At 34.7% G+C, this 14,871-nt stretch overlaps 1 protein-coding gene across 2 annotated transcripts in view; it reads left to right on the forward strand.

Moving 5' to 3' along the window:
- The window catches only part of Tbck (TBC1 domain containing kinase), a 113,334-nt gene that overhangs the window by 17,026 nt on the left and 81,437 nt on the right, over positions 1–14,871 (forward strand). The window contains exons 5-11 of one of the 2 annotated variants that reach the window (XM_090356719.1): positions 1,205–1,278; positions 4,753–4,894; positions 8,275–8,335; positions 9,152–9,213; positions 11,559–11,620; positions 13,284–13,432; positions 14,289–14,427. In XM_090356719.1, coding sequence (XP_090212845.1) covers positions 1,205–1,278; positions 4,753–4,894; positions 8,275–8,335; positions 9,152–9,213; positions 11,559–11,620; positions 13,284–13,432; positions 14,289–14,427 — 689 coding nt within the window. Of the gene's footprint in view, positions 1–1,204; positions 1,279–2,623; positions 2,718–4,752; positions 4,895–8,274; positions 8,336–9,151; positions 9,214–11,558; positions 11,621–13,283; positions 13,433–14,288; positions 14,428–14,871 lie in introns of those variants that run through there. The other variant, XM_090356720.1, reaches the window with a different exon arrangement.

Here is a 14,871-nt window from a genome sequence, read left to right on the forward strand (position 1 = left end):
TATATGAATATTTATAAAATGTTCACTAAAATTGACAACATAGCATTCAGTTATTTTAATGAATATTTTATTATGTGGAGTATTTTCTTCGCCAACATTCATTTTCTGGCATCGTGTTTTAGTTTTCTTTCATTTTCTTTTTACTGGAACTATGAGATAGCATACAGAATCTGATGTAGAGATTTTTAAAAATGTTATAATTTCTACATTAACCACAAAAAACATGAATATGGCTAAAAACACCAATAGAAATGTTAATTATTCATTTAATAATTGTTAATCTAAGATTATTAGGGCATAGTTTTCAAAAACCTTGATTTTTAACTGGAATTATTAATTATTAATAATTATTATTAATTCCACTGTCACAGTTATATTTTAATATCATTCATAAACTGCAACTCTATGGAACAAAATTTCTCTGTAAAAGCCATTTCATTATAACCAAGAATTCAAGACAAATGAGAGTATTTTTGTTTTGTTTGTCAAAACACCTAGATAATGTAAACAACAAAAATCTAAGAGAAAGCAGAATGAAGTGGCTCACTCCTGTAATCCTAGCTACTCAGGAGGCCGAGATATGAGGATGAGGTTCAAACCCTAAGCACTAAAGTCCATGAGACTATCTCCAATTAACCACCAAAAAAAATAGAAGTGGTGCTGTGGCTCAAGGGGTAGGGCAGAAGCCTTGAGCTGAAGAGCTCAAGGATAATGCCCAGTCCTAGAGTTCAAGTCCCATGAATGACAAAAAAATAAAATCTTAAGAGAAAAATGTGCTGTGTTATTTTAAATTATATGGGTCTATATACAGACATATACTGAGTGTAAAGTTGACCAAGTATTGGCAGAGGGTTTTAATAAAATTATATTTTATAAAATCTTGAGTACTGGTGTTGAGAGTTTGGCCTAGTGGTAGAGTGCTTGCCTAGCATGCATGAAGACTCAGGTTCAATTCTTCGATATCACATACATAGGAAAAAGCCAGAAGTGGTGCTGAGGCTTAAGTGGTAGAGCTCTAGCCTTGAGAGAGCCCAAGGACAGTGCTCAGGCCCTGAGTTCAAGCCCAGGACTGGCAAAAAAAAAAACCCTTGAGTACTAGTATTTTAATAGAAATTATTACATAATAGTTGTGTTATAAAACATAATGATAATACCATTTTCTACCTAATTAAAAACTTAATAATTTTTTCCATTGTTATTATAGGGACATATTAAATTGGCTAAATTTGGACTTTATCACATGACCGCTCATGGTGATGATGTTGATTTCCCAATAGGGTAAGAATGTTTCCCTCAGTTTTGCGTTTTTGTCTTAAGCTAAACAATCTTTAAAACTGATAATGAGAATTTCTCCAATGTCCCAAAAATCCCTCATGTTGCATTTCATTTAATTAGAAGGATGATAGATTATTGATCTTATAATTTTATCAGACCTTTTTTATTTTTCCCCAGTATGGAGCTTGAACTCAGGGCCTGGGCACTGTCCTTGAACAATTTTGCTCAAGGTTAGCGCTCTACCATTGAAACATGAATTCACTTCTGACATTTTTTGGTAGTTACTTGAAGCTAGAGTCTTACAGACTTTCATGCTTGGGCTGGCTTTGAACCACAGTTCTCATATGTCAGCCTCCAGGATAGCTAGGACTAAAGTCATGACCCACTGCTCCCCAGGTATTTATATTGACATTGTCTTAGGTACATAGTTTACAAAAACAATACAGAATTTCTCTTCATATCATGATATTTCAAATGTTAGCGTTTCACTGTATTTACATGAATGTATTTATGTGTATGTAACAATCTGTTAGGATCATTTGAGAATAATTAGCACATTATCATATCTTCTTATTCGTAAGTACGTCAGTTTATATTTCCTGGAATGAGGAATATTCTTACATAATTTCAGAATAATCATTTAAATGCAGAAACTAAAAGTGATTCAAGATTATTATCTACCCTAATCTGAATCATGTATTTTTAAAGTGTGGTTTTTAAACTATTTGTGTGTGGTTTGCTCCCAAAATTAGTTCTGTCACACCATTACTGAATTCTGATAGGCAGTCACAAAATGTGCTTTTGTGCCAAAATGTTGTTTAAAATTTTAATGGTGTGTTTTAAAAAAAATCCTCACTTAAATTACTCTTTCATTTTTATAATTTACATTATAGATTTCTTATCTGAATTTCTCATTAAGTAATAGATAACATTCTTAGGCTTTACTTGATGTAAAACATTTATTGAGCCCTTTGTCTTCTGCCTCTTGTATAGATAAGAAGGTTAAAGTACATTGCTATGCTCTATATATTCATTACTGGCCAGGCACTGGTGACCAAGTGGTAGAATGCTAGTCTTGAGCTGAAGAGCTCAGAAACAGTGCGCAAGCCCAGAGTTCAAGCCCCAGGAATGACCAAAAAAATAAAAAAGTTCATTACTTGGTGGGCAGATTTTTCTGTGCTGATGGTCAAGTATCAAGTAATGAAAATTCATAATCTTTATAGTACTATATTTTTCTTAATATAAGGACTGTAACTAAGGGTCTCACTTTCACTTTGCTTTCTTCCTCCCTGCTGGTGCTCTACCACTTGAGCCACAGCATTTTGCTGGTTAACCAAAGATAGATTCAGAATCTCAAGAAGACTTTTCTACCAGGATTGTTTTTGAACCAGGACTAGATAAGGAGTACCTATACCTATGAGAGCCACCAGTACCCAGCTCAGGTAGTTCCTTTCATCTGTGTGAAAACTATACAAATAAATCATTTCTTATTAAAAATTTCTTTTTAATGGAATAAGTTATTAAAAAAAGATATAGCTTCTTTGTATCATTTCTGACAGTGCATTTTTAGGTACTTAAGAAGGTTTCAGTGGTTTGATCTCTGATTTTAAAGTCTCTGTTTGGTTGGCTTGCTTACTCATTTATCACTTTACCACTTGAGTCACTCCTCCAGCCTGGCTGATTAATGTGAAGATGAATGGAGTCTTTCAGACTTCTCTGTCCAGGCTAGCTTAGAACTGTGATCCTCTAGATTCTAGCCTCCTGAGTAGCTAGGATTACAGTTCTGAGCCACTGGCACCTTGTGATAATAGTGCCTTTCAGTGACTTTCACAGAGATGTAGTTAATATGATTGCTGCTGCCTTTGCTTTTTGTCTAAATCAATTTGGTATAACACAAAAACTAGCAAAGAGAATTACTTTTAAGCATTTTTACTTTTATGTAAAGATGTTTAGGATTTAGTAATGACAGAAAGGAGGTGACCATTTTTAAAGTCTATCAAGTATTTTGAAGAAATATATATGAGTTCAAAATGCATAAATAGAATTAGGATTTTGTGTGCATGTGTCCGGTTCCTGACCACACCTCCAGTTGCAGGTTTTTCAGTTATTTGGAGATAAGGGTCTTAGAGATTTTTCTGCCTGAGCTGCTCTTAACCTCTGTTCTCAGATCTCCACCTTCTGAGTAGCACTAGGATTAGAGGCATGAGCCCCTGGCGCCTTGAAGAATTAGTCGTTTGTTAGTATTTGTTGTATCTTGCTTTGAAGTCTTAGATCCAGAGGACCTTACCAGAAAGTGTCAGAGTGCAAAATATGAGACATTAGCCAGAAAAAAAAATGATCCAACAGTTAAGGCATGAAAGAAAATATTTACATCAGAAGAAGCTTACAGTTGATTCAAAAGACAAATATTAAGGGAACTATAAAGTAAAATGTTACCATCTGTTTTGAAATATTGTACAGAGTAGAAACTGGGCATTGTGTCAGTTGGCCAGTAGCTTAATACCTTGTTAAGTTGGCAGATGATGAAAGCCACTTGTACTTACCTCAACAGTCATGCTGATTTGCAAGGTCTGGTCATTGTCTTTCTCTGCTAAAATGCTAAAAAGGAGAAGGTTGTTAGAAAATGCCTTCCATTAAAGAACAGTTCTGAAGCTCAGTTGGTTTTTGTTCATTTCTGTCTTTGATTAAAAGGAAATTTTTGGAGCAAAGGTTAATGGTGTGCTTTCTGAAAGCTCAGTTTTTTCAGTACCTATGCTATCTTTTTGAGTTAGTTTTGCCAGTATTAGTAATGAAAGTGCAATGTAGGTTTCCATTACGTGTTGTGTTTTTCTAAAGCATCTTCATGTATTCACTAAGTTTTGTGTTATTAGGCACTATTGTGCCTATTTTCCAAATAAAGAAACCCAAACCTCATTTATAGTATAACATACCATTGCCAGGCACTTAATGTGAGAGAAAAAGGGCAGGATAGAGGTGAGGGGGAGTTAAATAGAGCAGTATGTTTACTGTTCTACCACGTGGGGCTTAGGTGGTAAATTCTTTGAGTAACTGGGATTCAGAAAAAGTAAAGAATCCTACTTCATAATTCCTTTCTTTTTATACCTTTGTCATTCTTAGTGCTCAAAATAACGAATACTTTTTTAAAGTTAAGGTGGTAAAAATCAGTATATAGATAAGGTGAACTGTGAGGAAGAAAATGTCCCTATAATCTTAGAGGACTGACAGAAAGGCAGTAGGATAAAAACAAAATAGCAAGGACCGAAGCCATGCTGAAGAAAGACAGACCTGTTTTAAAAAGATTTCAGACTCCTATATATTTACTTTTCATTCCCATAATTATTGCTATTTAATTCAATATTATAGGAATTATATTATTCTACATAGATCTTATTAAACTGATAGTAAAAATACATTGCTGCTGCTTTTTTCCAGGTGTAGTTTATAATCATTGTTCATTATTTTAATATATCATTACAGGTATCCCTCATACTTGGCACCCGAAGTAATTGCACAAGGGATTTTCAAAGGTAATGATCACATGCCAAGTGAAAAACCATTGCCTTCTGGGCCAAAAGCAGATGTGTGGTCACTTGGGATCATTTTATTTGAGCTTTGTATGGTATGTATTCTAGTAAGATATACTACTGTAATAAAATGTATGTGCTTATTGGAATAATCTTCTAAGGTAGAGAGTTATTTAGTAATTAAAAGCTCTTCAAATTCTCTAGAAATGGCAAGAAAAGGCTTAAATTTTTATATTTATTTTTTATTTTATTTGTCGGAGTAATGTATAGAAGGGTTACAGTTACTTTCATCAGGTAGTGGATACATTACTTCTTGAACGTTGATACCCCTTCTCATGTTTTTTAAACCCCCTTTTCCCTCCCCCCACCCTCTCCCAATCATCTTTAAATTTTAAAAAATCTTCTTTGCTTATATATCTTTGATATTGCAATAAATATTTGCATCTTTACTAAATGAGCTTTTATAAACCTTAAGTTTTACTACTTGTTGGTATTGAGAGCTTCATAAATGTTTACATTTTTCCTTAATGTAAACGTTTATGCTTTTACAAAGTATAAACAATTCTAGAAAAGTTAACAAAACTGTTCACCCTTTTTCAAATGTTCTTGCCTTTCTGCCCTCTAGTTTTATTCTGTTAAATTCCCTATAAATTCAATTTCTTCATTGACTTTCTATGAAGCCTTACCCAGACATCCTCTATATTACTAAAATCTAAAGCTACCATTAAAGTCAAAGGAATTAAAGTACAATGATTTGAAAAACATAGATGTTTTCCAGACACAATAAGGTCTGCCCTATGACATGTAGAAACCTCAGGCAATCAGGGATGGCACCCTTATCCATAACATCTATTTTTTTCATTACCTACAATAAAAATATATTATATTTACCAGATAGAAGGTGCATTACTTCACAAATATTGATACCCTTTCTCATGTCTTGGTCCCCATTTCCCTCCTCCCACCCCCGCCACTCTTGTTTTCCCCCTTCCCTTTCGTATTTCAAATAACCAAATAAGCATAGATACACTATATCAGATAACAAGGTAAAATACTGTTAACAATATGAGATAACCAAAGGACAGCAAAAGACATGAGAGATAACATAAGGACAACAATTAAGGATAACAATCACTCATTATATGGCTTTTGTTTCTATATCCTGGAGGTCCTTTCATTTAGCATCATACTAGATGGCCTTATGTATCTAGGTTTTACTCTGTTGTAAATCTCTGCTAGGAGAGTCCAAGGTTTCTACTGATTCTATAACATCTGTTTTCAAGTTTGTTCTCTTATTTTTTCCTAGCCAAAAGGGAGAGAGTGTGTATGTGCATCTTTGAAAGATAACCTAAAAAAACTGCAAAATAAAAATTCTGTATACACTGCTGGTGGGAGTGCAAACTTGTTCAACCACTATGGAAAGCAGTAGGGCAGTTCCTCAAAAGACTAAACACAGAGCTCCCCTATGACCCAGCAATTCCACTACTAGGCATTTACCCATTTGGCCAGAAACAAAGTCAGACTAAATCCACTAGCACAACGATGTTCATTGCAGCACTATTTACCACAGCAAAGATATGGAACCAAACCAGATGTCCCTCAGTTAATGAGTGGATCAACAAGATGTGGTATTTGTACACAATGGAATTCTATGCTGCTGTCAGAAAGAATGACATTGCCCCATTTGTTAGGAAATGGAAAGACTTAGAAAAAATCATATTAAGTGAAGTAAGCCAGACTCAAAGGAACATAGGCTCAATGGTTTCCCTCATTTGTTATAATCAGTAGAAACCTTGGTCTCTCCTAGCAGAGATTTGCAATAAAACAACACCTAGATACATAAGGCCATATAGTATGACACTAAATGAAAGGACGTCTAGGATATAGAAACAAAAGCCATATAATGAGTGATTGTTGTCCTTAATGTACTATGTTATCTCTCATCTTTTTTGCTATCCCTTGATTATCTCATATTGTTACAGTATGTTACTTTGTTATCTGATATATTGGATATATTTGTATTTGGTTACTTGAAATTGGATAGAGAAGGGAGGAAAACAAGATGAGGGGTGGGGGTGGGGGAGGAGGGAAATGGGGACCAAGACATGAGAAAGGGTATCAATGTATGTGAATTAATGTACCTTCTATCTGGCAAATATAATGTAACCCTTCTATTAATTACAATAAAAATATATGAAAAAAAAGAATTCTGTATACATTTTACTACTGACCACATAGAGACACAAAGTGGGGTAAGGAAATAGGATCTCCAGTTGGGTATCTATAGGACAACTTTATGTTCTATCAATCCTGCCTCTAAATGCCTACCAGTATTAAATAACTTCTCTTTCCTCTCTTTTATCTACTATAGAATTTATCAAAATTGTCACTTTAATTTCTCTGAGGGAGAAATTTTGATTATTCTTTGTTATAACTTGAATATAAAACATCTGCAACTTTGCTCCTGAAGGTTAAGTTTGCATGGAGCAGCTTGGCAGCACAACCTTGGTTCCCCAGCTCTTAGAGCTGTTTGGCTCATTCAGGCATTACGATGAATCTATTAACTGTTAAGTTCACTTACGAATGGAGTATTAGAAGTTGGGCCCTAGTGGAATGAAGTAGGTCATTGTCCCCATACTATTTTCTCCTTTTTCCTTCCTAGCTAAGATCAGGTAAGCAGTCTCTTCCATTACAAAACAGCAAAAATACTCAAAAGACAGGACATTTACAATTTTTTACATCTGTTAGGGCAATCACTTTCTGTGTTAATCTTAGGAAGATTGTTTTGGTTACATAGTACCTTGAGGTGTAGAAAGGTTAATCCAGATGAACAGATACATACCCATTTACCTACAAGCTGTACTGTGTATGTGTCAGTTTGTGTAGCTTACATTCCTAGCCCTAAGCTCTTAGCCTTTTTTCTCTGGCTTTCTGCTACTTGAGCTATGCTCCAATCCAACTTTTTTGCTGGTTAATTGGAGATAAAGTCTCCAGAATTACCTGTCCAGATCACTTTGAACCATGATCTCCCATCTCTCGGCCTCCTGAATAGCTAGAATTGTAGACACAAGCTATCAGTGTTCAACTCAAAGCTATACTCTTAGCTAAAATGTTAAGCTGATTGGTAAAAGGGTGATGTCTTTGATTGCAAAGCCATTAAACCTTCCAAAAATAATAATAATAAAAGAAAGACATGTATTGTCTATAGTTCCAGCTGCACAGAGTGTTGAAATCAAGCAGATTCTGTTCAGAGACAGGCCAAGCAAAAACTTAGTGAGACCATATCTCAACAAAGCTGCACATATTTCTTCACATTTATAATTCTGAGGCTTGCCTAAGTGAAATTGTGAGAACCTAGCTGAAAAATAACATAAAGCAAAAGAGACTTAAGTATGATTAAAGAGCTTTCCTAGAATGCATTGACCCTGACTTCAAGCCGTAATATATTAACGAGAATTTCCTTTCTGTTTTCTAGGGAAGAAAATTATTTCAGAGCTTAGATATTTCTGAAAGACTAAAATTTGTACTTACTTTGGGTAAGTGACATACAATTGATTTTGATTATCCTTTAGGTGAAGATGTGTTCTTGTAAAATGTCACCTGAGACAGCTTAAGACCTGCCTTAGGTAGTTTTCTTCTACTTTCGAGTAGGTTGAATGTATGGTAGTGAAAGAAAAACACTTTTTGAAAAGCAACAAAATGGCATTCTCCTTAAGAGAGTTTTCTAATTAGAATACTTTTATAAAAGCAATAAATTATTAAATAATAATTTATAATTTTTACCAGATTTACCCCATTACATAGTAAAAGTTGCTAATGTAGCCATGAAGGAATTTAGCAGATATTTAAATGTGATTAACACAAAAACTTTATACTTGAGATTTTCCAGGGAAATGCATGTGCAGTCTCCAAATTATATATAAAAAGAAATAGTCTTATAACCATGAAAAAGTAAGACCTTCTTAAAAAGTGAATATTTTGGGGGCCGGGAGTTTGGCCTAGTGGTAGAGTGCTTGCCTAGCATGCACGAAGACCCGGGTTCGATTCCTCGGTACCCCACATACATAGCAAAAAGCCGGAAGTGGTGCTGAGGCTCAAGTGGTAGAGTGCTAGCCTTGAGAAAGTCCAAGGACAGTGCTCAAGCTCTTGAGCTCAAGCCCAGGACTGGCAAAAAAAAAACAAAAACTGAATATTTTTAACTTGTTATTATCTTTGTATTCTAAATATTTAATATTTGAAGTTCTTTTTATAAAAACATGAAACAAAATCTGATTTTTTTCTTTACTATTTCAAATACCGAAATTGCACTGTGCTGTTAAAATGCTGTTTATATCCATTTTCTCTTTTTGTAGACTGCGTAGATGATGCCATAGTAGTTTTGGCGGAAGAGCATGGTAGTCTGGACATTATAAAGGTTAGTAATGAGTCTGTGTGTGAGACTGCTCTACTCTTAACAGAACACCTGAGACTAAGTGATTTATAAAAAACACAATTTGACATAAAATACTTGATAGAGATTCCATGTGCATATCCTACCTGGAGCTAACAAAGAGAAAAACAGGGCCTGATAATGGTGTGCAGATAATGAGAATTTATATTAATTCAGCCAACATCACTATTAACATGGCTACAACACAAGATGCACTCCTCTTTCAATTGCTTTAGGCTCTGTGTAGCCTTTCGCTGCACCTGTCTTTATTGAATGGTAATATTATAAAACAGAAAACAGCAAGACAGTGTACTTTCATTTTTGTTAACCCAGCCCTTGTGCATACTCCTCAGATACACCCCAGCCCTTGGATTTTTTTGTTGCTTGCTTGCTTGGTTGTTTGAGACAGGGTCTTCCTGTGCACCTCATACATGCCTCGAATTCAGGATCTTCCTGAGTGATGCTGGATGTGCCTGGTCAAATGAACATTCCTAAAGAATATCAGGACCTACATGTCATTTTCTGCTTCAGAAAGATCTATGTTTACCCCTGCCAAATGGAAACCATCCAGCCTGATTAGCAGACGTCATTTACCTTATAAGCTGAAACTTTGATAATAACATTTAAAAAACATCTGGAAATTAAGAGTCAAAGTTAAGGATTGAAATATCAGCTATTTACTGGCTCTTGTTCCTTGACCAGTCATTTTTGGTCACTGAACTGCAATTATTTTTTTAAATGGAAGTGATAATGCTCTCCTGTAGGGATATCAGAGGTAGAACAAGGAACTAAAAGAGCTTTATAAACTGTAACACACTATGATCAAACCTACTGATGTTGCTAGAATAATCTTCTTAGGTTCAGAGTACATTCCTCAAAATTTTGTTTCATGTTGTTATTGTTGCTGGTTCTAGAACTTGAACTCCAGGCTTAGATACTGTCCCTGAGCATCTTTTTGCTCAAGGCTACTGCTCTACCACTTGAGCCATAGCTCTGAGATTAATTGGAGATAAGAATCTCAGGGACTTCCCTGCCTGGACTAGTTTCCAACCACAGTCCTCAGAGTAACTGGGGTTACACCATGAGCCACCAGGAGCTTCTCTTTTTGAAATTAAAAAACACTCTTCTTGAAACAGAAAGTAATCCATTGAGCATACACTATGGATCCCATCCAGACTTTTGGATGCTTGTGCTGGGAAAGGACCTCTAATAGTGGGCCCTACCTTGTTACCTCACAGCAAGGCCACTGAGGTTCAGTTTTGAAATATTAGACACAATGATACAATTGGTGGGGGGATGTAACCTTGCTTTGTGGAACCCATAGATGTAGACTGACATTGGACCCTCACCCACCCTCAGAGGGCTGATGTCCTGACAAGCTGAGAGGCCTTACTCCTACCTCAGAATTCCTTGTTTTCTCCCAGTCCCAGTAGGGAAAGGTCTCCAAAGGTGTGCTATCTACCTGACTAGATCTACCAGGTGAGAATGTGGCTACCTTCAGTAGCCACTAAATTTCACTGAACAGAGAAGGCCAGATTTGGATTCAGTTTAAGGAGACTGAAGTCTGTCACACACGTAAATGTTCTCCATCCAGTCTCTTTCACTGTAAAAAATCATACTGTGATGTCTGCTTTGCAGGTCCAGTGGATTCTATCCTGAGTCCTCATGTATTCACCATGTCAATTTGTTTTTCCTAAAAGCTAGTTGTTTTCCCCTAAAAGTTGTCCTATTTTTCTGTAATCATATAAGAAAAGGGGTACATACATTTGAATCGTGTTTTGCCAGTGGATAATTATATTCTTGTTATATTCCCCATGTTGTGTTTTCTCCTTGTTAGCACATTAATAAGTTTGTATACCTTTTCCTGAAAACTGTTGTTTTCTTAAAATTTAGGAAGCTGGGGAAACCCAAGATTAAGGTGTAACAGGTTCTCTTTTCTGGTAATGACTGCTTGGCATCTCTGTATCCTTGCAGAGCAGAAATACAAGCTGGGTGAATACTGAATACTGTGAGAAGCCTCTAAGATCTGATTCCCAAGGAATCCTCTGACCTTTTAAAGGTCATTTAAGTTTCAGTATTTGAATTTTGTAGAGGACAAATTGCCATGGTAATCTGTTCATGAAATCTGTATTTTGCCTGCTAGGAATCTAGAAGTGAGCTATTACTAAATTGTGTTTATTTCTCCTTAGGTACTTACATCTTTAATAATGACAAATTAATATAGATTTGTGTACATCCTATTTCTTTAATTGGAACAATAGAGGTTCAAACATTTGAGTAAAAGGCACTTCTAATATGAGCCATTTAAAATGATTCTCTTTATTTATTAGGAGCTTCCTGAAAATGTGCTACACCTTTTGAAGAAATGTCTCACCTTTCATCCTTCTAAGAGGTTAATATTTTAAGATTGGGGCATTATATCAAAATCCTTTACATATAAGCAATTTCTATTTTATTTTTTAATAATGTTAGCAGAGTAAGCTCTTTGTAAATATAATAGTCATAATTGACAGTAGGGTCATAAATATGAGTGATTTTAAGGTACTAATACTTTGTCAATGAAAAAAATAAAATTTAAACTGTGGTCAGAAACTGAAAAATACAAAAAGAATTATTTATTTTCTAGCTTCTAAGTAGAAACTTCAGTTAAGGAGGATTGTCCATGTTCCTACACTTATGGTAATATCAGAGAAAAAAAAGCTGTGAGCGATGATATAGTAGTGAACTTGGATACATGTTAAATAACAATTGCTGTTAATATAAAAGGATTTCTTTGAAACTTTGTTTTCATTTGATGATATTACTATGGCTGTACAGTTATTCCCAAGCTCTTTAAATTTATAGTATTTGAAAATAAAAAATGAACATCTGAGAATACAATTTTTTAAAATGTATATAGAGTCCCTTCTTGAATACTTGTTTGACATGTCATTTGAAATATGATATAAAAATCAATGTTAGTAAATTCTTTAATAAAAAAATAAAACAAGGAAAAAATAAATTAATTAAAAAAAGGAAAATATTGTATTATAACTGTATTCTAACCTATCTTTACAAGTACAGCTTTATCAGAACAAGGGACAAAGGAAAGACATTAAAAATAATTTTGTATAAATGTGCTACACTGCCAGGCACTGGTGGCTCACACCTATAATCCTAGCTACTCAGGAGGCTGAGGATCACAGTTAAAGGCCAGCCCAGACATGGAAGGCCCTGAAACTCATATCTCCAGTTAACCACCAGAAAGCCTGAAGCCTCAAAGTGGTAAAGTACTAGCCTTGAGCTGAAGAGCTCAGGGATAGTGCCCAGACCCAGAATTTAAAATTCAAGTCCTATGATGGACCCGCCCCCCCCAAACAAAAAGCCACACTAAAAAGGTAGAAAACAAATTTTGAAGATTGGTTTATATGTCGATCAAATTACAATATTCAGTAAAGCAGTTTTATGCTAGTCAGGTTAAAAAAAAGCTTTTAGAGTGGTTTCTCAGTGATTTATTACATTTGGACAGAAAAAAATAATATTTTTTAATTGATCAGTTCATTTATTTCCTTATTTAGCAAAAGATAATTGAATATCTGTTATTTGCAAAAGATAATACATCTGAGGGAAGGGTATTTACACAGGATGAAAAGATAAAAACATGTTCCTCAATTTTTTTTTATGTCTTACATTTTTTTATTTTTTTTATTTTTTTATTGTGATTATGGAGGGGTTACATTATATTCACCAGATAGAAGGTGCATAACTTCACAAACATTGATACCCTTTCTTATGACAGGGACCCCATTTCCCTCCCATCCTTCCCCCCGCTTATCTTGATTCCCCCCTTCCTTATCCAGTTTCAAATAACCAATTAAGCACATATAAAATAAAAAATAGCATTTTAAAATGTAATATTTACTGTCATTTACTTATATAAAGACATTTAGACTGGTAAGGAGTCATTTGGTTTTTGTGTGTGGTAAATTAAGGCGTTTGACTATCCCCTTGAATCTGTGCTGCTTGGCTAGAAAAAAACTTTTGACTATTCTGTATTTTAAATTGTGTTTCTGAAGGCCAACACCAGATGAATTAATGAAGGACAAAGTATTCAGTGAAGTATCAGCTTCATATACCCCCTTTATCAAACCTTCCAGTCTGTTCTCATCTTCTCTGAGATGCGCTGATTTAACTCTGCCTGAGGATATCAGTCAGTTGTGTAAAGGTAATAAATGAAACAAAGCCAATCAAGAGTCTTGTTTTTAAATAAATTCCCTATATCCTGGATGGTCTCAGTTTTTAATCTATCTACAAGTATATTTTACATTAATGTTTTTACATTAATATTTTATATTAATCCTATATGTGATTCATGTTCCATATAATTTAGTCATCTATATATGACTAAAATCATGTTGATAGGAAGTCCATACTATATGTAAGTTAGAGAATATTAGCTTTTGTGGATACAACAATTTTTGTTGGTCACCTACCCAGGCACTTTTCACTTCTTACTTTCCTGATAGGATAAACATTCCAATTCTATAGTTCTAATATAAAAAATAAAATTTCTAGATTTCCCTTAAAAAAAAGCTTCTCTTACTATAGTAATCAGATGTGGGACTAAAGTTGACTAATAGGATCAAAGTAGAAGTCTGTTTGGCATGAGAATTTCTTTGAGAGAAAAAAAGTTCATTTTGAAAGAAAGGTAGCTGGCTGCATTTGACCTGTGTCTGCAATCCTAGCAACTCAGGAGGCAGAAATCTGAGGATTGCAATTTTAATCCAAAGCCTGTTTGAGTCACTGGAGTGATGTTTTCTGCTCATGAGTCTTTGCTATAGTAATTTGTGTCTCTATATTATCCTGTAATTACAACCCAGTCTCAGTTGTAATAGTTTGTCACCATGTCCGTGAATCTCTGACAGATAAAAAAGACCTGTTGATTTTTCAGTGAGTACTGTTGCTAGGAACAACTCATAGGCTGTTTACATAGATAACCTATTCATATTGTTTAGCTATTACAGGCTATCAATTTTAAAGAAAACAAATGGTGCTGATTCTTTTTAATTCATCATTAACAGATGCAGACAGTGATTACCTGGCAGAAAGATCTATTGAAGAAGTTTATTACCTTTGGTGTTTGGCTGGAGGTGACTTAGAGAAAGAGCTTATTAACAAAGAAATCATTAGATCCAAACCACCCATCTGCACACTTCCCAAGTAAGGAAAAAAGAAGTAAAATTTAATAAAATTTAAAAGGATGATTGTTTTTGTAGAAATTCCAAGTAAAGAATTCTGGAAGAAATAGATATCACCACTTGTTTGATCAGAGTTCCTAATTACAGATTATTTTTGTATTTTAAATATAAATATATATCTATGCATTTTTTTTGCCAGTCCTGGGCTTGAGCTCAGGGACTGAGCACTGTCCTTGGACTTTCTCAAGACCATAGCTCTACCACTTGAGCCTTAGCACCACTTCCGGCTTTTTTCTATGTATGTGGTATCAAGGAATCAAACCTGGGTCTTCATATATACTAGGCAAGCACTCTACCACTAGGCCAAACTCCCGTGCCCTGTATTTTATATTTTTAAAAGTAAAAACTCTTTTAATAATCTTGAAGTAATGTTAGTGACATGAGATATCACTGCAATAATTGATAA

Source organism: Megascapheus bottae, chromosome 23, assembly GCF_031878675.1.
Source record: "Megascapheus bottae isolate mThoBot1 chromosome 23, mThoBot2.hap1, whole genome shotgun sequence".
Lineage (NCBI taxonomy): Eukaryota > Metazoa > Chordata > Mammalia > Rodentia > Geomyidae > Megascapheus > Megascapheus bottae.